We start from the raw sequence: 20,374 nt of genomic DNA on the forward strand, positions 1-20,374 counted from the left end.
AAACAAAATAAAGGTTCTAATTGTTTGATTCAAGCATTATTAGCAAAATTAACTAGCATTTCTGCATAGAATTGGACGGAATCCAACATCAACTTGTTTTATTAGTGCTGTTTATCTCCAGTGATCTGGATCAAGATTAGTTGGCGTTTCCACATGTCTGAAGGAAAAGATCCAGTAATTACTGATATTCTTCGCAAGATCGAGCGCGAGCGCAACATTGCGCTGGGAGCTAGCAACCTGCGTAAAGAAACATCCAATGCGCTCGTTATACAAAAATGTAACACTTCCATTAGAGAGGCCCAGAAAAACATTGAATATCTGGAACAAACGTTAAAAAAGTTGCGTTTGCAGAAAGTGAACTCGAATGATCGCTCCTCGCCTGCTGAGTCGTCGCACTCACAATCGGTAGAAAGCGTTTCCTCTACCAATGGAGACTCGCATCACAACAAGAAACCAATCCATAAACCCACCTTCACGGTCCTCGATTTGCTGAAGTATGAGTGTCCGTCGCTAGGGCATAGAATACAGTATATGCTGCAACAGTTGGAGTTTAAAATCCAGGTTGAGCAGCAGTATAAAGAGGCGAACGAGAAGATATACAAGTTGTATCAACTGGAAGGTGACCGGCGGAGTATTGCAGCAGCTGCCGATGGCTGTGTTGAAGGCGAGCGAAAGATCCAGCTGATGCGCAAAGCACTGAAACAGTACCAATCGATGTACATTGACATCGATGAAGTCGCTCGTGAGAATGCTGTGATCAACACGTTCAGGAAAAACCCTTTGACAGGAATGTTGTCCATTACAATTTCCACTGTTCGCAATGTTGATCACATTGCATCTCCAGTTTTTACCAGAAATCCGGACTCCATCGTTACAATCAAGATCGACGACGTTGAACGTGGCCGGACCAAAGGATCAAGAAACGATAGGTGGAATGAAACATTTGAGATCAACGTTGAAAAAGGAAATGAGGTCGCACTTACCGTGTACGACAAGTCTGGTGATCAGCTTGTGCCCGTTGGCCTTGCCTGGCTGCCCTTGTCCGATATTGCAGAGGAGATCCGTAGAAAGAAGGTGACTAAGGAGCGCGGGGGCGACTGGATGATCGGCTCTGCTTTGCAGCAAGGTCCCAGAAGCCAGCTCAGTTCTTCTGCATCCAACACGACCATGGAAAGCAGAAGCGATTTGCCGGGTCTTTCCTCTGCTTCTGCAAATGGATCCTCGACGGCATCAGCAAGCGACACAAACACAGTGACCTCCACCTGCTGGTTTGAGTTGGAACCTACGGGTCAGATATTGATCACTATTGGATTTACCAAGGCGAACGAGCACCGCAAAGGAGAACGGTACGCTTTTGGAGGTGGTTTAGGACGTCATGGTGCCATCCGTCAAAGAAAAGAAGAAATTTACGAGCACCATGGCCACAAGTTCGTCCAAAAGCAGTTCTACAACATCATGTGCTGTGCAGTTTGCGGCGATTTCCTCAGATACAGTGGATTCCAATGTGAGGATTGCAGATTTTTGTGCCACAAGAAGTGCTACAAGAACGTTATTAATAAGTGCATTTCCAGAACCAGCACAGATTCTGCGCCAGAAGAAACACAGCTCAATCACAGAATTCCTCACAGATTTGAGCAGGTCACAAACAGAGGCACGAAATGGTGTTGTCATTGTGGCTATATCCTTCCATGGGGTAGAAAGAATATTAGAAAGTGTTCTGAGTGTGGCATATTCTGCCATGCTACGTGTTCGCATCTGGTTCCAGACTTCTGTGGTATGTCAATTGAAAAGGCAAGCCAGATTCTGTCTGCTATCAAGTCAACACAGGAAAGCAAAACTACCAAGCCTAAACCACCAGTTCCTACCCAATCTTCTGCTACTTTAACCACAATAAGCAGCAAAGCCGCTCCTTCCTTTGGGTCAGAACAGACTAAGGTGGACCATATCCCAACAGCACAGCATGAATATCCAAGTACCGCTGTCACAAAGCAAGCGTATCAGAAGCAACAACTGCAAACTGGTCCAGGGCAATATGAGGGTCGCCAGCTTCCAGAGATTCCATTGCAGAATAAGCCTGTACCTCCAACCCCTCAGCAGACTGGCTCGCATCCAGCTCCGCAGCCACAATCCAGACCAAGCACACAACCAGCTGCACAGCTTGCCCCACAACAAGCGGTCCCATCAGCCTCTCAAGAAGTTGCCAAACCTGTTGAGAAAAGATCTCCTGCTAAACAGAACGGCCCATCCTCTCACCGTTCGAAACAACGCCGTCATCGTCACAGATATGGTTTGGACGACTTCAATTTCGTGGCTGTTCTTGGTAAGGGTAACTTTGGTAAGGTGATGCTGGCCGAAAGCGTACACACACACAAGCTTTGTGCTATCAAGGTGTTGAAAAAGGATTTCATAATTCAAAACGATGAGGTGGAAAGCACAAAGTCGGAGAAAAGAGTGTTTATGATTGCCAACAAAGGGCAACATCCATTCCTCTTGAATTTACACCAGTGCTTCCAAACCGAAAATCGTATCTACTTTGTTATGGAGTACATCACGGGAGGAGATCTGATGTGGCATGTTCAACAGAAGCGCTTCTCTCTGAGAAGAGCACAATTTTATGCGGCCGAAGTTCTTCTTGCCTTGAAGTTCTTACACGAAAACGGCGTTATCTATAGAGACCTCAAGTTGGACAATATCATGTTGAGTGAGTCGGGTCATATTAAGCTCGGGGACTACGGTTTGTGCAAGGAAAATATGTGGTATGGAAACAAAACGTCCACGTTCTGCGGAACACCTGAGCTAATGGCACCTGAGATCTTGAAAGAACAAGGTTACGACAAGGCCGTTGATTGGTGGGCCTTTGGTGTTTTACTATACCAGATGTTGCTCACCAAGTCTCCATTCAAGGGTGAAGACGAGGACGAGGTGTTCAATGCTATATTGACTGACGAGCCTCTGTACCCTATCAACATGGCTAAGGAAGCTGTTGACATCTTGCAACGTTTGCTGACACGAGACCCTGCGCAGCGTCTTGGTTCTGGCGAGGCGGATGCGCTTGAAATCATGGCGCACCCATATTTCGCAAACATCAATTTCGACGATGTTCTAAATCTGAGAGTGACTCCACCTTATATCCCCGAAATCCGCGACCCGCGCAAACCAGAGTGCTTTGATGAGGAATTCACCTCGCAGGCAGCAAAACTTACGCCTGTCAACAGTGTTTTATCGCCTTCCATGCAAGAGATGTTCAGAGGCTTTACTTACGTCAATGAGGAGAATGCCATTTAAATTCGCGAATTTTACAAAAATAAATTAACACTGCTGAGATTTATCGCGGCACGCAATTCAGTTGACCGATGGTAACAGTGAATACAATTCAAGAGCTTTGTAGCTTGGAGCTTGCCAGTTTGGTGAAAAGCACTTTCCAGAAAGCTTTGCAGAATGGACAACTGGTTTTTTCGCCTAGCAAACACGAGCATTACACTGACCCTCAGACAGGGATGGAGTGCGAGCTGATGGTGGTCGAGGGACTTCGCAAACGCCCTATAAATAGACCTACGCAGCCTGGATCTGACGAGAAGATTTCTAGCGACAAGATCGAGCAAGTGAAGGCCAAAAATCCGTTTATGAAACCGGAGCCAGAATTGACGGTGATTGATACATTGTTGCATGACTACAGGCTCATTTTGAACAAGTTCCCCAACACGGAGGAGCACTTTTTGATGGTCACGAAAGACTTCATCCAGCAGGACACTTTGCTGCAGCCAGTAGAATTGGAGCTGATGCTCACCATTTTGAGGAAGCTGAACAACTCGGATGACAAGTTTTTTGCATTCTTCAACTCGGGACCTGAGTCAGGATACTCACAGTTCCATAAACACATTCAATTCATGAAACTGCCGCCTGGTTTCCATGTCTATCAAAATTCGCTAGTTGAAAACAGCGATTTTTATATTCCCACAGAGACGTCGGAGTCCAAGAAACCGCTTGTGAACAAGAACTTGACGTTCAAGCACTTCGTGCTCAAACTGCCAAAGACTTTTGCATCCGAGGAGGAGCAACAGTCCACACTTGCTCTAATGTACATGTATTTATTCAAGCGCGTGTTGAACGTTTTCAGAGAGTATGAGGTGGATTCAAGCAAGTTGAGCTATAACTTTCTAATGATGGATAATTGGATGATGATCATACCTAGACGCAATGCCTTTTTTGACGGCATATGGCAAAATAGTCTTGGATTTATGGGTCTTTTCACGACCAAGGACGAAACGGTTAAGTCCAAAATTCTTCATCACGGCGCTGGGACTATCCTGCGTGAATGCGGATTCGAATTGGATCCTACTGATGACAGCCATAAATATGATGAGTACAGTTACTAGAGAATTACTAACTAATGCTATCAACATGTAACATATATTTCTGGTCTATACAATCAAGCCTTGGCGATGTTGTTGAGCTCTTCCTTTTCGAACTCCTCAGCTTCAGCCTCCAGAATGTATGGAAGCATGTATGGAATGTCCTCCTCTGGCTTCAAAACCTTGGATGGAGGAAGGACTTTAGCGGACAAGACGAGCTGGTGAGCGGTGATGATTCTGTAATTTCTGGCGTAAGACTCGTCGGCTGGCAATCTGGAAATGACTTTTTGCATGAGTGGTGTCTCTTCAATCATCAAATCGTCGAGTCTGGATGTTAGCAAAGAACAATGTCTTGAAACTTACCTTAGTCCAATTTCTCTGTAGCCGGAAAGGTATGTGAAGGTCTTGGCAACCGGCAGCATGAACTGTCTCAAGATTGGAGTCTTGAGAACATAGTCGGCGGCCTTTTTGATGCTTGTAACGGAAGCCATGATTGTTGGTTGAGAAAGAAAATTATAAATTTTATTCTCGCGAAAGGTGATTGGCGAAAAAAAGATCTTTTACGTAAGCATTAACGGTATACGTAATACTGCTATAATGGTACCGGCGACGCGATGAGCACACCACTAGCAGGCACATTGCTGCTCGTTCGTAGAAGGTCTCTGATTCAGGTCTACTGTGCGTCTTCTGCGCTGGCCCTGCTGGCTCAGCTTTTCCTCCAGTGGCAATTTCAAGGCAATGTCTTTGAAGCAATCCTTCACCTTCTCCCCCGTTTTAGCACTGACCTCTGCATACATGAGTCCCAGTTCGTTGGCAAAGGCCTGGGCCTCATCTTTGCTGATTTTTCGCTCCTCCTCCAAATCAAGTTTATTTCCTACCAGGGCGATCACAATGCCTGAACTTGCTTGTTTCTGAAGTTCTTTGATCCAGTACTTAGCCTTGTCGAGCGACGATTCCTGTGTGATATCAAAAACAACCAGCGCTGCTTGTGCGTTTCTGTAATACATAGAGGCGAGTGATCTGTATCTTTCCTGGCCTGCAGTGTCCCATATCTCGAACTTGACGGTCGTATTAGCGTCAATCTGGATGGTTTGGGTAAGAAAAGCTGCGCCGATGGTAGACTCCCGCGAGTCTGTAAAAGAGTCTTTCACAAATCTGTGGACAATAGAGGATTTTCCCACCGCAGATTCGCCTAGTGCGTTAGCAAAATTGGTATTTTTTACATACCTAGCAAGACAAGCTTAAATTGTGCAAACCTCATGGCGGACTGGCCGTGTTCCGTCGCTGTGTTAGAGGACATGTCAAGAATCTCGCGAAGATAAGGGAGATAAATATAGGAAAATTAAGAAGTTGAAGCAAACACAGCCTTGATTTTTTTTGAGGACGGCTTAGCCACAGACTGTTTGAATGATGAAAGTATTTATAGTTGTGTGCATGGGATGGTAAATTTGTCTATGTACACTCTACACCACCTACTCGTCGATCTTCGCAAGAATCTCCTTGTCACTGAACAATAAATACTCCTCTCCATCAATCTTGACTGGGGATCCACCGAAGCTTGGCAATAACACCTTATCGCCTTTCTTCACGATGGTTGGTACAAGCTCACCCTTGTCGTTTTTGATGCCTGGTCCGTTTGCGACCACTGTACCGAATGCCAGCTTGTCCTGATTCTTCTCAGGTATGTAGATACCTGATGCGGTCTTCGAGGCAGCCTTGGCTCTCTGGACGAGGACACGGTCGAACAATGGCTTAATTGAGTTGAGCTTGAGAAGACTAGACATGACAATAATTTCAGTCAACGCCAGTGCTGGCCAAATTATTCTTATATTTCTGTCTCGGAAATTTCGAGAAGCAGTCAGTCTCCGAATTGTCTCCGGCCTTCATGCCATACCGACTTTTTTCAGCATTTTTTCTCTTTTGCGTCTGCTATTGCCTTTTTTCGGCTTCACAATCACAGACGCGCGCGTCTCCACGCTATTCCACAGCTCGTCGTGAATCGTGGGTGGCAGTTTGCGCCCGTACAAACACTGGTCGACAAGCCATGTCCCCAGAATGAATTCTTCCTTCGTCAGCGTGCCGTCGTCGAATTCCAGATCGTCGTGCTGCTCGTCCTGGTCTTGTTGGCGTGCAAAGTACTCTTTCTTGCGGTGTTCAATTAGAAGGTCCCAGATCCGCTCCAAAGTCTCGTCGCTCAGTCTTGACCTGCGCCAAAGCTCTCTCACGACGAGTCCATGGATCCGTTGGCCGGCGTCTGCCACAATGCTTTCCTCCCTGTCGTCCACGTAGGAGCCCTTGTTGGCTGCCCAGACTCCTTCGTATCGTTTTTTCTCCTCCTCGGTCACGTAATTAGCATCATTGTGATGCTTCCATGGTTTTGCCTCGTTGAAGCCTTTTTTCGTATGTTTCTCCTTCCGAAGCGTCGTCTTGAACTTCAAATGCTGGTCCTGTTCAGCAGGCACGGGGAATGTCGATTGGCTCGAGTCGTGTCGTTGTAAACCCAGCATACGCTGGAATTTTTTGCCGTGCGCCCCTCTCACCAGTCCGTGGTGATGGTGAGGCAACCTATACTCAGCGACGGGGGAAACAGGGTACTGGGGTAGCGCTTCGTCTCCACTGACGGGCATATCGTCAACAACGGGCTCCGCAAAGGCCGGCTCTTTTAAGATCGAAGTGCTTTCATTCACTTCCACCGCTGGAGGTGGCTTTCTGGACAGTGGGCGTTTCGTGTCAAATTTCTCGTTATCTGAAGGATTCTGGTCATAATAATCGGCTATTGTAGCCGGTTCGGGCAGCTGGTTAAGGGCATGTTTTGGGAAGTCGTAGCTGAGGTCCCAGTTGCTGTAGCTAGATGACGGCTCTTCGGGAGCGTCTTTATAAAGATAATCCTCGTCCTCGGAGATCATGGGCAATGAGAGGGAAGAGTACGAGTTGGATGTACTGATAGACCCGTCATGAGAGACTTTGGGTGGCGGAGACAGCAGCTTGATGTCATCTTTTAAAGAGGAACTCAAGCTATGCACTGACGACTTGGCAGAGCGGTTGGGAGACGAATTGTTGTACGGACTTTTAGAAAGCGGATCGGTGTAAAAGTCTGGATGCGGCGGAATGGGGTCGTTGGTACTCAATGGCTTGGCTGTGCCGAAATTGGGCGATTTTAGGTTTGGAATGGAATGCGACGAGAGACTCACAGGGACAGGTCTAATGGATGGTGAGGACAGATTTTCGGGAGTAGTGGACAGTTTTGGCTGGCTCGTTGAAACCATTAGCGACGGCTTCGACTTGGCGACGAGCGAAGCGGCAGCTAGCGCTGCAGACGAGCTGTTGCTGTTCACCGAATCCCAAGTCGTGCGCGAGGCATGCTTACCAGGAGTTGATGGTCTTTTCCCCCAGTCTGCAGAGGAGGGCACCGGAGTCTGTTTTGTTCGCACGGATGACACGCTGCTGGCCGAGCCATCGCTCTTGCGAGGATGCGAGTTTCTAAGGATTGGCTGTGGGTTGGCCTTTTTGATGCGGGCCAAAGACGCTGTATGCGGGACAATCTCGTTAGCCGAGGCTGTCTGGCTAGACTGCTTCCTGACGGCAGCTTTCGCTGCCAGAGAGGAGTCCATGTTCATGGTGCAAGAGTGCTAGAGGAACAGAGTGTACTTAACAAGGATCAGAACAGATTTTTGAAATGTTCGATTATGTAATAAATTATGGCAGATGAGAGTAGCACACGGGACACGCGCAAGCTAGACGCTCGTTCAGAGAGAATTCCTTGTAGCAATACAGCTGAAAAACAGAAACTGCTTCAGGCACAAACTAGGCGAACGACCACGTTTCAAGGCCAATTTCGGGAGATACGTCAACGGTGTCTTATCCACACAGCCAAGCAAAATTTTTTTTTCAAAAAAAGTAATCCTTTTGATTTATGACGATTGGTAACTTTGCCACTGACAAAAAGGCGCTGCCGTTCTCCGAGCAGCACTACTTTTCCTCATACGACCACTTCGGCATCCACGAAGAGATGCTGAAGGATACTGTGCGCACGCTGTCGTACAGAAACGCGATAATGAAGAATAGACACCTGTTTAAGGATAAGATTGTTTTGGATGTGGGATGCGGAACGGGGATTTTGTCGATGTTTGCCGCCAGAGCTGGTGCCAAGCACGTGATTGCCGTGGATATGTCGAACATCATTGAGATGGCTCAGCAGATCGTCGACATCAACGGGTTCTCGGACAAGATCACGCTCTTGAGAGGAAAATTGGAAGATGTCGAAATGCCTTACGATAAGGTGGATATCATCATTTCCGAGTGGATGGGGTACTTCCTGCTTTACGAGTCCATGTTGGATACAGTTTTGGTGGCCAGAGACAGATACCTGAAACCAGGAGGGCTGATTTTCCCTGATAAGGCCAATATTCAGGTTGCCCTGATTGAGGATGGCAGCTACAAAGACGAAAAAATCTTTTACTGGGAGGATGTTTATGGATTTGACTATTCGCCGTTTATCCCTCTTGTGATGACGCAGCCTCTCATTGAGACCGTCGAGAACAAGACGGTGGTGACCAACCATTTCAAACTGATTGAATTCGACCTCAACACCGTCACGATTGACGAGCTGGCTTTCCACAAACAATTCAAGCTGACGGCCACCAGAGACGATCTAGCTCACGCTTTGGTTGCGTGGTTTGATATCGAGTTCCCTTATGACCAGCCACAGAACAAAGTTGTATTTTCGACCGGTCCGCACGTGAATTACACTCACTGGCAGCAGACAATTTTTTATTTGGACCAGGTGCTGGACCTGAAAAAGGGCGAGACGATCGAGGGCTCGCTGGCCTCGAGACCCAACGAGCACAACAACAGAGAGCTGGACATTGAGCTGGAGTGGGACTTCAGAGCCTCGGGCGACCACGACTCGCGCCAGCAAAGAGGCAAGTTCAATTACTTTTTGCGGTAACCTAATTAGATGCGTCTCCTAGGGTTGTGATTATGTCAGCCACCTGGGGGTTCCAGGATAGAATTTAAAAGTATAGACAGCCTTAAATGGCATCGCCATTGCGAACTGGTACCACGTGGTCTGAATCAGTCTCGTGCGTTGGCTCCAATAAATAAAAAACAGGCGAGCGAGCTTAAGATTGTGTTCTGTTTGTTTTCTTGCCGGATGTTTATTTTTGTTCTTCTCCTTGGCAGTATAGTGAGCTGCGCACCCATTGCACAAGTGCCATTGGTTCGTCCAGCATTGACAACCGAACTGACCAAGGATGTGTTTGTCAAACAAGTCCATTCGCATAACGACTACTGGAGGGAATATCCGTGTCTCACTGCTTTGAGCCTTGGAGTCCAGTCGATTGAGGCTGACGTTTGGGTATTCCCCGAGCTCAACGACTCCACTATGTATGTGGGCCACAACCTCGCATCCTTGACGCCGGACAGAACGTTCGAGGGTCTGTATTTGAACCCTATTTTGTCACTCATCGACGCTTTCAACCCGGTCAGCCATGGAACCGAGGAAGCCGGCACTCTGAACGGAGTTTTCGACACAGACTCCGGTGCAACCTTGTATCTGTTTGTGGACATGAAGACGGATGGGCTCGCCACATGGTCATACGTTTACAACGCTCTGGAGCCACTAAGAAAGAAAAACTACCTGACCACCTACAACAGCACAAATGATACCTGGAAACAAGGCCCACTTACCGTAATCGGTACCGGCAAAACGCCGTTTGAGCAGGTGCAGAATCTGGCTGCCAGAGACGTCTTTTTCGATGGAGTTCTAGGCGGCCTCAACGATTCGTTTACAGCTGGTACATCACCGATCGCGTCAAGCTCACTCGAGGCGTTAGTGGGCAAGGTGGACAGTATTGACGGCCTCAACCCCAGTCAGATGCAGCGGCTCAATCAAGCCATCAGCGACGCCCACGCCAAGGGCATCTACACGCGGATCTGGGACACTCCGTGGTGGCCTGTCGAGAAGCAGACAAACGTCTGGCGCCAGATTCTGCAGACCGGCTCAGACTTTCTAAACGCGGACGACCTTGAGTATGCAATCCACTTTCAGTAGACGTTCTTGAATACAGCTATCAGTTATCAAGTCGGTAATCTTTTTTAGGCTCATTACATAAGCCCACATTTAAATGTATTTGCTGTGCCACCAGGACAGTGCAGCTAGATTATCTTTTTGTGTTTTCTCAAATTAGCCAGACTTTGTCGATAATCCACAAAGGTACAGCTTTGTCAACAGTCTGACTTGTACACGCGTTCTGATACTATAAGACAGTCACAGGGGAACTCCGGAACGTGCGGATCAGAATCATGTTACAAGCTTTGGGATTAAGAGGTTCTGCTAAGATATCAGAAGACCAGAAGGTCTCGCGGATTATAACGCAGGCTCTTCAATACGAGAATGCGCTGAAGGCCATGGACTACTTTCTGGACGATAGATCGAGCGAAGGACTCAGGCTGCTGGAGGACCATGACCAATCCGCCATCACCCAGCTGGCATACGCCGTGATTCAGTTCATCGAGGCCACGCTGGGGTTTGAAGCGGCCACTATGAAAAAGGCGAACGATGCGCTTGTCCTTGCGGAAAACATGTCCTGGAAAGAGAAGACGTTTGCGGAGAAGAACAAGATCCAGACCTCTGCTATATATCCGCCCGGCACCGAATGGGCCGTCACTTACGCGGAGGCAAATCTGCTGAGTGCACTGCTAATGCTGTTGAGTGAGAGTATGGTCGATAGCGCAAAGGCCCTTTTGAAGCTCAGGCGCGCGTACCACACGTTGGACGAGATCAGCAAGAGTATGGAGCGGAACTCTGTCGAGAACGGGATGAGCAATTCGTCGATGAATAGCGGCTCATCTAGCACGAGCACCGCCTCGTCGCAGCGGTTTGCGGACGTTCCGGGCCTGTCGAGCGAGCAGAGTGTGAAGGACGAGGATGTTATCAAGCGACTCGAGAAACTGTACAAAGTCAGGAAAGCACGCATCGACGGCGAGCACATCGGCAACCCGCCAGCCTCGGAGTCGCTCAGACACAACTTGGGCTTCAAGGAGAGACAGAAGGGCGAACTAAGCGACACGATGGGTTTCACAGTAGAATACGGCAATTCGGACGTGCCGACAATCGACGAGTTCATCCATTCGGGAGTCAACCTGTGTTTCGGGATTTTGCAGGTGGTTTTGTCTTTGATTCCACCTGCTATCGGAAGAGTTCTATCCGTGGTTGGTTTCAAGGGATCCCGGGAGCACGGGCTGAAAATGGTCTGGAACGCGGCCAAGGAAAGAAACATTCACGGCGGACTTGGGCTTCTTGCGCTACTGGTGTTTTATGACGGGCCTTTCCAGTTTACAGATGTCGACTTCGATCTTCCGTCCACTATAGAGCTCAAAAAGATGAGCTCTCAGTCAAGCCATACGCTTGTCACTACCGAGACCTTTGGTCGGAAAGCAAAAGTGGAGCGTAAGATGGAGCTGGAAAAGATGGCAAGTGTTGGGGATGGTGAGCCGACCTTGCTGCATCCGGGGCCAAAGCTGGTTTCGGTGCTGTTGCATGCACGAGCTCTATTCCCGAACGGCAATTTGTGGTTGCTTCAGGAGTCCCGAATGCTTGCCAGCCGTGGTCGGTTGGAGGAGGCTGTGGAGCTGATGGATACTGCGCATAAGTCGGAGATGAAGCAAGTGGATGCGCTACTGGGCTACGACCGTGCCATGATACTGGCTTTCATGCACAAATTTGATCGTGCCGGCAGAGAATTTTTGGAGCTGGTCAACATCAATTCTTACTCACACTGTCTTTACACCTACTTTGCTGGGGCGTGTTACTTGGAGTGCTATCGTATGTGCATCACAGGACTGAATATTGAATCCGACGTCCCAGATAAGGTGGATCTCACAAAAAAAGATTATTATAAAGAACAGGCCGAGAAACATCTCAAGGCAGCTCCGTCGCTGATCGGCAAGAAGAAATTCCAGTCCAAGATCCCTCCGTTCGAAAAGTTTATTGCAAGAAAATTGAAGCAGATTGAGAAGACACAGCAGGCCACCGGATTACCGTTTCTGGATTGCGTTGGCACGTCGCTGATCCATGAGCTGGTGTATTTCTGGAACGGCTACAATCGAATGACAGAGGAACAACTCAGACTCTCGATAGAGCTTCTCGGCTACTCGGCCGATGCAATCAAAGACAGGGACCTGGACCTCGAAAACCCAGCCACGCACGAGCCATATAGCAAGATCAGCGAGGCGCGCGAGGAGGCCATGATCAGGCACACATTGCAGGCGATATCGCTGAGAAGACTGGGAAAAATCGAGGAAGGCAGCAAACTGCTGGACTCTGCAGTCATAAGCAACATGACGGAGACCGGCAAGGCTGGCGTGAATCAGAAACTGCTCAAGCTGACCGAGAACCCATGGCTCTATCCGACTGCATTATATGAAAAAGCGCTTTTCTGCTGGAAGCAGCAAGGATTTGATGGTCTCGAGGAGTCCAAGAACTGGCTCAAAAAATCTCAAACATATGGGGGAGATGACTACGAGCTAAGCACCCGAGTGTCGATGAAAACGAAAGCCGCTCTCGATAGATTAGAAGACATTCGTATTTAAGGCTAGAAGTAAATAGGTAGTGCATTATGATAAAAATCCATGGTACATATTAATAATCTACGGGGTGGTAATTTCTTTCTATATTTCATTATGTCTCAAATCAAGGTCTCTGACAAATTGCCAACCGATATCAAGCTTTTCTATGTTCCATACTCTCCGGAGTACGAGAACATTTGCTCAATTGCCCTGCCAAAGGAGCTGGATTTGGCCGAACTGGCTCCAGGCAAGACATTGGTAATTGTGGCTGCTCCGGGCGCATTCACTCCAACCTGTACCGAAAGACATATCCCAGCTTTCGTCCAGCACGCCGAGGAACTGAAGAAGAAGGGTGCCGACGAGATCATAGTCCTCACCACCAATGACCCATTCGTCCAGTCGGCTTGGGGTAAGGCCTTGGGCAACACCAAGGGCGTTGTCAAATTTGCTACCGATCCATCTGGTGAGTTCAGCAAGAAGCTTGGCCTTGCTGTTGATGGTGCCCCATTCGTCACCTACCGTACTGGAAGATACGCTCTGATTGCGAAGGACGGTGTGGTTACCTATGTTGGTGTCGAAACTGGCAGGGACGTTACTGTCAGCAGCTACGAAGCTGTTTTGGAGCACCTGTAGATGTCGGACTTAATATTACCTGGTGTAAGGTTGTGTATTTTTCCGCACTAACCTGAAAAATAACTTAACTCAAAACAAGTAGTCGGCAAATCGGATGGACGCGAGTTTGGATGAGTTGGAGAGCTGTTTACGGCATATTGAACAGGAATGGCCTGAACTTATGCGCGAAGGCTGTAATCCGCTTGAGGTTGTGATGCCGCTGCTTGACAGCTCGTCTGTTGGGATGGCCCATAAACAGCCTCAGTTCCTGGAACTCAAAAATACCTTCAACAAGATTCTCAAACACGCTGTCAACGAGCATTTTGAGGCTTTCAACGATAGCATTGGGTCTTACGGTATCACAGTGGAGACTATTCTTGAATCGCAGTCGAATCTGGAACGGGTTCGTTCTGAGCTAGCTACCGCGTCTTCTCTGATGAGTTCTCCCTCCGAGGTTCTCAAGGAGCTTAACCATCGTCAAAAACAAAGCGGAGACATCATTGATGTGCTTGAGAAGATCTCCGAAGTAAAAGAGAACCTGGATCAAATCGATAGCTACAATGCAGAGAAGAATTTCAAAGGCGCTCAAGAACTCATAAATACTACGTCGAAACTGGCAGAGCAATACGGCCTCTGGCAAATAGACGCACTTTCTGGACTGGAGCAGACTCTTATTTCACAATCACAGACACTATTCGACGCCCTTTTGGAGGAGATCAACGGACTGATCTATTTCAAGATCGACGGGTCTCGCCGTACGGTATACGACGAGCACGTCAAAAGCCGTCTTATAAAAATGAGTACATCAGATATTGACGATGTTTCGCGAGCGATCAATGACCCATTGTATGAATTCATCCAAAGTTTGACCGAGAACACGGACGAAGGAGTTGCGCCTGGCAAGGATGTACACACATTCCAGCTAATTAGGGACTATCTGATGATTACACATGACCTTGGAAGGTTGGACGAGGCACTTGCAATTTTGGCCGAGAGGGCGTTAGACGAGGTGAGACTAATGATCAATAGATCGTCGGAAGAAGTACGAATCAAGTATCCTGAGCAAATGGAGCTATCAAAAACCACCGACTTCGATATTTTCGATTTTTCGCTATTCAACAATATGAGTGGAACAATTTTACAAGAACTTTTTTCGCTCCTGTTCAAGAGGTGTCTGTCGCTGCTACAGAGCCATCGGGCGATTTTGGAAATTTCAAAAATCAGTGGTTTTTCTTACGACTTCCAGCAAGTCTGGAGCGCGTTGGAAAAACAGCTAAGTTCGGTCCTTGTGTCTTATTTGGTTGACGAAAGCCTGCTGGACAATGTGGAGAATGCATCAAAACTGGACGACTCTCTTCCCTATGCTAGGCTGCCTAGGGACTACATTGCCAACCGTTCACAGCCAATAATTCAGTTTGCTAAGCTCTCCCTGGATGACAAGCTCTTTTCAACAGGAAAAGTTCAAGGAGTTTTGAATGATCTATTTTCGGGACAGCTGGACGCAGTGAAAGAAGAGAAGGGGTCTTTCTTTATTGAAAACGAACACACCACGAAAAGAGATGTTCTGGTTGCGCCTAACATATTTAACATGAGTGTCATTATAGAGGACCTGCTCTTTTTCGTTGGCGGCGCCAGCCACGCATTTCCTCAGGAAGATGGCAAGAACCTGCTCCAGTTCTTCCACAAATTTATGGATGTCATTTTCATGACGCAGCTTGAGAATACACTAACTTACCAGTTTGAGCGCACTTTGGAAACCGGGCTCTCGTTCCAACGCTTTTTCAGTCATCTATTTCAGGTTTTCAGCACCTCAATGTACTATAGAAGACCTTATGTCCATGTTATTTTACGAATCATGTCGAAGATGGTGGCCAAATATCAATCACTTTTCGACGAATGCGTACCTCATGATTTGAGTGGAGCGCGCTCGTCCTTAGTGTCGTACTGGCTGAATGATTCTCATCTAAGCAAAATATCGTTGGCTATTTTGGCTGGCGAGCTGCAACTCATTCCGGAGGAGATTTCCGTGCAACTGAAAGAAGGCGGTAAATTGTTCAAGTTGGCTGCTCCGCAACAAAATCCTCGGTATGAGGCTCTAGCAAAACTTCTGGAAAGTTTGGAAACCACATTGGACTGGTTGCCTAGAGTGAAGCGCGAAGTTGAGCCTGTAAGCGAGACAGGCTCCAGCATGACGGTATTGAAGGCAAATTGGCAATTCATGGACAGGGGATCTATCTCGACCGTTGAAAATACATCTCAAACGCTATTCCTTGCTCTCAGTGCAGACGCCATCACCAAGTTTGACGAGATTATTGCCAGCCTTCGCGCAATTACCTCCAGGATCAAGCTATATATTAGATACACAGTGCAAAGCACAGCAGTTTGGCATGTAACTTCCATGCTGGACAAGACAAACTGGATGCCCGACTCGGAGACTGACGAGATCAGCGTTGATCTGAATACTTTGAACAAGAAAATGGCGTCCGTAAGCAACATCCTAGACTCCATCGTGGGCTCTGACCAGAAACAACGGATTCTGTGCGGTATACCTTCGTTCATTGACCATTTGATTGTTTCTGAGTCCAACAGAATCATCAAGATGAACCAGTACGGCGTTCGTCAGCTCTTCTTGAACGTGAGGGTTGCACAGCAGATGTTGAGAAATGTGATGGAAGATCCCGAGCTGGTGGATTTCAGGAAAACAAAAGCATATTTTGACATGTTCAGCAGCTCCGAACAGGGGATTTTGGACCGAATCCACCAAGACTCCACCAACATGTTCAATCTCGAGGATTACAGAAATCTCATCCGGTTGGTGTTCAGCGAAAGTCTGGACAAGAGCATGTCGAGCAGGTCGACCGGCTCCTACAGTGCCAGCAAGCGATACGCTGACTGTATACACAAGCTTGAAGCGGAGTTTAAACAGTCATAATTAGATGCTATATGTGGTCATGCTCAGATATGTTTTTCTTAGCAGCGTGGGTATCGAGCCTGCGTCTTTTCTGACAGTCTTCTAAAACCATGGACTCGTCAGACTCGCTGTGTTCTGCGTCTTCCGAGTCCTCGTCGTTGGAATCATTCACAGCCTTTTTGAAGTTTTCTTTGAGTTTATTCAGCCTGTTTGTCAGCTGCTGTGAGGAGCTGTGGTGGCTTATATGTTTGACATTACAGTGCTGGATGGAGAGGGGTAATTTAGAGGGAGGAAAATGAGGCGACGGCGTATCTGAGGAGAAATGGAATTTGTAGTCTGCAGGAATCTCTCCCGTGGTGGAAATCTCATCCTTGACAGGTTCCTGTTGCTGTTGCGGATTGTGCGGTTTATCTTTCTTTCCTGTGAGTTCTGTCTTTTTGGTCATTAAGGCTATTTTCAATTGATCCAGCGTCGTGATCGACTGATCGTTGTCAATTAGATTGAGTATGTCGTCTAAACAGCTAAGATATCCCTTAGCCTTCAACAAGGAGTTTTTGGCGTTGGACAGCCGGTAGAGCGCTGCAATGGACCTTGCTCCTAGTTTGAACTCATTCGAGAGCTCTCTATTAATCTGCTCGACCGAATCATCATCTATCGGCTGAGACAGCGGTAAATTAGAGGACAAATTAGAAAGATCCATCTGTACAAGATAACGCTTTAGCAGAGGAGAAAAATTGTGCCGTAATTTGTGTGGTGCCTAATATTGTGGTGTACGGATGTTCTAAGAGTTGACTAAAAAGCACACAGGAAGCACACGAAAAAAAAAATCAACCTTGGAAATTTTTCGCACAAAACTGTGTGGCACACGATTGACACCCTGGGTATAAATTGAAGAAGAGTCTCGTGTGAAGGGAACTTGATCAGACGCAACGCGCGAAGGATTTTTTAATCTAGCAAGAATTAAAAGTCTAGGCCACGTACGATTCAACCATTGCAAGAAAATCACGAGTCTGCACGCGTTATGATGTACCCATCAATGCTGTCTCATTACACACTAAACTACGCCGACCGTTCGCAGAAGTCCAGCCCCCAGGCTAGCTTTCGATCATACAGCGCATCTTCGACTCCAACGCGTCCAAAAAGAAGAAATTCAGACTATGAGGACAATTTCAAAAAGGTCAAACAGAGCCCGACTACTCCTTCGAGCAAGATCCCAACTGAAAAATTGACTTTGGAAAACATCAACCTCAACGAGTATCCTAAATTCCACCACCCCGATGGGGGCTTTATCCAGTTCACCCCAATAGGAAACGTGAGAACCTGGATGGGTGACGACAACATTATACGCAAAACAATAGAGAAAAACTCATCTTTCGATTTAAACAAGCTTAATCAGGGAATAGATGGATATACCCTGTACCTTGGAGACAACAGAGATTCAGGGATACATATAGACAGCTCTCCGTCAAACGAGGTCGAAAATTATATGCGAAATGGTTATAGTGGAACTGAACCTTCTGGCAGTAGTGCAACTGGGAACACCGGGTACTACGATGATGGAGGGTCTTCTGCCAGCCGGCTGCAATACTTCTTTGACGACGACGACGACGAGTTTGACAGCGACGAGAACATGGAGTAAAGCTTTACTCCTGCGACCCGAGGATATTACATAATCGATTACCTCCCGAACCAAATTTTCAGATTCCAAGCTAGGCGGCCCGCGCGCATACACCGATGCCTTTGTTCCGGCAGAATGTATATTAGACAGCAGAGTGTGTAATTTTCAACAGTGATTTATTATAATAAACCCATCAGATGCGTACTACTGCAACGCAACTGACTCGACGAAGAACATTCATATCTCTGTAGTCGTGATAAGCGGCATATGAACAGGGGATAACGTGTATTTTTACAGGCGCTGGTGATCTCTGTTTGAGCCGCATATTAAATATAGCATAAATCGCACGGCCCCGTAATGAAGGCCCTGTTGTATTTATTTTCTCTAAAACAACTCTTCTGGAAGACCCATGCAAATTCCGCCCATCAGGCCACGCCGCCGTTATATAGTACTTCTTCTTACTGTGGTTCTGTGTGTGTTGTTGTACTCCGCAGCTACTCACACACCTAGGGTGGACGAAAATGCAAAAATACGAGAGATTCTCAATGACGCCAACCCAGCATCGGAACTGGACCCTGACACGATTTTACAGCGGCTGCAGAATGGGCCGCCTTCGGCAAGCGCATCCCCATCTTCAGTGACCTCAACTGGCTCCTCAGGAGAACAGATTAAGAACAATCCCAAAAATAAAAAGCCCAAAGTTACTCTTGAAGAATTTGAAGAAAGCCGGGCTCAGGTCATTAAAGCCATCTTCAAACTCATCGCCTCCGTGCGACCGGCAATCTCCTACACAGACAGACGGTCCAATAGGGGCGACGACTCTCCACTATCCCACAGTGTACTCACTGAAGATCTGTTATCCCAGTTTTTGCAGTTTTCGCCAGAGTTTGTTGATGCATTCAAATCTAGCCATGCAGATGCAGTCGAGAAAATTTACGGCATCAAGTTTCCACAGGGACTGTATAAGGGAAACGGAGTGGTGATGATCGGCGGTGACGACTACTCCTGGCTCACCTTAGTGTCCATCAAAATCATGAGAGACTTTGGAGGAGATCTGCCCGTCGAGGTGATCATGCCCCGTCGTGTCGAGTCGGACTCTCTCTTTTGCGATAAGTACCTACCTGAGCTGAATGCCAAGTGCGTCTATTTGACTGACTTGTTAGGCGAAAACTATGAGTCTGAGATCAACATCAACAAATACCAGTACAAGGGAGTTGCATTACTGGCGTCCTCGTTCGAAAATCTTTTGCTCCTGGACAGCGACAACTTGCCAGTTGCCCCGGTTACCAACCAGCTGTTCAACAGCACACCTTTCGCTGAGTATGGGATGGTGTTTTGGCCCGACTTTTGGAAAAGAACCACCAGTCCCGTGTTCTACGAGATAGCATCAACAGAGGTTTTGCCGGTGCGTGTCAGAGACTGCCAAGTAGACTATCCTGAGTCTCAGTACTCAACCTTGCGTCCCAAGGATGCCAGAACGCAAATTCCTTACCACGACAGATTGGGCGCCATTCCTGACAAAAGTACTGAATCAGGCCAATTGCTTATATCGAAACGAGAGCATGCCGATGTGGTACTACTCTCACTATACTATAATGCATATGGTCCGGATGGCTACTACGCCCTTCTTTCACAGGGAGTGGCAGGTGAAGGAGACAAAGACACGTTCCCGGCAGCTGCTACCGTTCTCAAAAAAAAATTCTATCAGCTCAAGAAAAATGTTGGTGTCAATGGATTCATGCGCAATGGTGAGTACCGTGGAGTTGGGATGCTGCAATATGATCCAATAAAAGACTACGAGAACTTCCAGGAATTTGTGAAACTCCACGAAAGCTCCGACGAGATGTTTGAAGCCCAAAACATGGACAATTTCCTGGGCCCTGAAGAGAAAAACAAAGTGATGTTTGCACACTGCAACTACCCAAAATTATATCCTGATGAACTGTTGCAGGACTTCGTCATCAGAGACCATGAACATATCAAGATGTTGGAATCGGGCCAGATTCCTGGCAACTACGAGTACCACTTCTGGCAGATTATGTACGATCTGATTTGTTTGGATCGGGTAGATCTGGCATATACTCGCAATAAGGAGCAGATGAGCACTCCAGAAGAGCGCACCAAGTTCTGTGACGGTGCCTTTAAAGAGCACGTTGAGTGGCTCAAAACGCGATGATCAGCTCATATATTGGGCGCGACGCGTCGATCGTCCGCGGAGGCAAACAAAAAATAATTTTTCTTAATAAAAAGACAATAATTAAATGATTCGACTTACGCTGGGTCGTTCATTGTTCAGACCCACGCATCGCCAGC

The 20,374-nt window shown here is 47.4% G+C and overlaps 14 protein-coding genes across 14 annotated transcripts; 9 read left to right on the forward strand and 5 right to left on the reverse strand.

The window, feature by feature from the left end:
- Window positions 1-153: 153 nt before the first annotated feature.
- On the forward strand, window positions 154-3,285 carry HPODL_03651 (Elongation factor 2 (EF-2), also encoded by EFT1; the record flags this gene model as incomplete). Its single annotated transcript, XM_014079977.1, has 1 exon — window positions 154-3,285. The coding sequence occupies one exon, from the start codon at window positions 154-156 to the stop codon at window positions 3,283-3,285; it is 3,132 nt and encodes a 1,043-aa protein (XP_013935452.1).
- A 68-nt stretch (window positions 3,286-3,353) lies between these two features.
- HPODL_03652 (Diadenosine 5',5''-P1,P4-tetraphosphate phosphorylase II (AP4A phosphorylase)) lies at window positions 3,354-4,376 on the forward strand (the record flags this gene model as incomplete). The annotated part of the gene is made up of 1 exon (XM_014079978.1): window positions 3,354-4,376. One exon carries the CDS (start codon window positions 3,354-3,356, stop codon window positions 4,374-4,376), a length of 1,023 nt encoding a protein of 340 aa, XP_013935453.1.
- Window positions 4,377-4,429: 53 nt separating this feature from the next.
- On the reverse strand, window positions 4,430-4,843 carry HPODL_03653 (uncharacterized protein; the record flags this gene model as incomplete). Its single annotated transcript, XM_014079979.1, has 2 exons — window positions 4,430-4,679; window positions 4,716-4,843. The coding sequence occupies 2 exons, from the start codon at window positions 4,841-4,843 to the stop codon at window positions 4,430-4,432; spliced, it is 378 nt and encodes a 125-aa protein (XP_013935454.1).
- A 135-nt stretch (window positions 4,844-4,978) lies between these two features.
- HPODL_03654 (GTP-binding protein ypt5) lies at window positions 4,979-5,652 on the reverse strand (the record flags this gene model as incomplete). The annotated part of the gene is made up of 2 exons (XM_014079980.1): window positions 4,979-5,544; window positions 5,580-5,652. 2 exons carry the CDS (start codon window positions 5,650-5,652, stop codon window positions 4,979-4,981), a joined length of 639 nt encoding a protein of 212 aa, XP_013935455.1.
- Window positions 5,653-5,824: 172 nt separating this feature from the next.
- HPODL_05216 (uncharacterized protein) lies at window positions 5,825-6,136 on the reverse strand (the record flags this gene model as incomplete). Its single annotated transcript, XM_014079981.1, has 1 exon — window positions 5,825-6,136. The coding sequence occupies one exon, from the start codon at window positions 6,134-6,136 to the stop codon at window positions 5,825-5,827; it is 312 nt and encodes a 103-aa protein (XP_013935456.1).
- Window positions 6,137-6,235: 99 nt separating this feature from the next.
- HPODL_03655 (Increased rDNA silencing protein 4) lies at window positions 6,236-7,969 on the reverse strand (the record flags this gene model as incomplete). The annotated part of the gene is made up of 1 exon (XM_014079982.1): window positions 6,236-7,969. The coding sequence occupies one exon, from the start codon at window positions 7,967-7,969 to the stop codon at window positions 6,236-6,238; it is 1,734 nt and encodes a 577-aa protein (XP_013935457.1).
- A 296-nt stretch (window positions 7,970-8,265) lies between these two features.
- HPODL_03656 (HNRNP arginine N-methyltransferase) lies at window positions 8,266-9,300 on the forward strand (the record flags this gene model as incomplete). The annotated part of the gene is made up of 1 exon (XM_014079983.1): window positions 8,266-9,300. The coding sequence occupies one exon, from the start codon at window positions 8,266-8,268 to the stop codon at window positions 9,298-9,300; it is 1,035 nt and encodes a 344-aa protein (XP_013935458.1).
- Window positions 9,301-9,504: 204 nt separating this feature from the next.
- HPODL_03657 (uncharacterized protein) lies at window positions 9,505-10,404 on the forward strand (the record flags this gene model as incomplete). The annotated part of the gene is made up of 1 exon (XM_014079984.1): window positions 9,505-10,404. One exon carries the CDS (start codon window positions 9,505-9,507, stop codon window positions 10,402-10,404), a length of 900 nt encoding a protein of 299 aa, XP_013935459.1.
- Window positions 10,405-10,655: 251 nt separating this feature from the next.
- Window positions 10,656-12,944, forward strand: HPODL_03658 (Mitochondrial outer membrane protein IML2; the record flags this gene model as incomplete). Its single annotated transcript, XM_014079985.1, has 1 exon — window positions 10,656-12,944. The coding sequence occupies one exon, from the start codon at window positions 10,656-10,658 to the stop codon at window positions 12,942-12,944; it is 2,289 nt and encodes a 762-aa protein (XP_013935460.1).
- A 90-nt stretch (window positions 12,945-13,034) lies between these two features.
- Window positions 13,035-13,553, forward strand: HPODL_03659 (putative peroxisomal peroxiredoxin; the record flags this gene model as incomplete). The annotated part of the gene is made up of 1 exon (XM_014079986.1): window positions 13,035-13,553. One exon carries the CDS (start codon window positions 13,035-13,037, stop codon window positions 13,551-13,553), a length of 519 nt encoding a protein of 172 aa, XP_013935461.1.
- Window positions 13,554-13,713: 160 nt separating this feature from the next.
- HPODL_03660 (exocyst complex component 4) lies at window positions 13,714-16,464 on the forward strand (the record flags this gene model as incomplete). Its single annotated transcript, XM_014079987.1, has 1 exon — window positions 13,714-16,464. One exon carries the CDS (start codon window positions 13,714-13,716, stop codon window positions 16,462-16,464), a length of 2,751 nt encoding a protein of 916 aa, XP_013935462.1.
- Window positions 16,465-16,471: 7 nt separating this feature from the next.
- On the reverse strand, window positions 16,472-17,143 carry HPODL_03661 (uncharacterized protein; the record flags this gene model as incomplete). Its single annotated transcript, XM_014079988.1, has 1 exon — window positions 16,472-17,143. The coding sequence occupies one exon, from the start codon at window positions 17,141-17,143 to the stop codon at window positions 16,472-16,474; it is 672 nt and encodes a 223-aa protein (XP_013935463.1).
- Window positions 17,144-17,467: 324 nt separating this feature from the next.
- HPODL_03662 (uncharacterized protein) lies at window positions 17,468-18,082 on the forward strand (the record flags this gene model as incomplete). The annotated part of the gene is made up of 1 exon (XM_014079989.1): window positions 17,468-18,082. One exon carries the CDS (start codon window positions 17,468-17,470, stop codon window positions 18,080-18,082), a length of 615 nt encoding a protein of 204 aa, XP_013935464.1.
- A 388-nt stretch (window positions 18,083-18,470) lies between these two features.
- HPODL_03663 (putative secreted protein) lies at window positions 18,471-20,237 on the forward strand (the record flags this gene model as incomplete). Its single annotated transcript, XM_014079990.1, has 1 exon — window positions 18,471-20,237. One exon carries the CDS (start codon window positions 18,471-18,473, stop codon window positions 20,235-20,237), a length of 1,767 nt encoding a protein of 588 aa, XP_013935465.1.
- Window positions 20,238-20,374: the final 137 nt, after the last annotated feature.

Source organism: Ogataea parapolymorpha, chromosome IV, assembly GCF_000187245.1.
Source record: "Ogataea parapolymorpha DL-1 chromosome IV, whole genome shotgun sequence".
NCBI lineage: Eukaryota > Fungi > Ascomycota > Pichiomycetes > Pichiales > Pichiaceae > Ogataea > Ogataea parapolymorpha.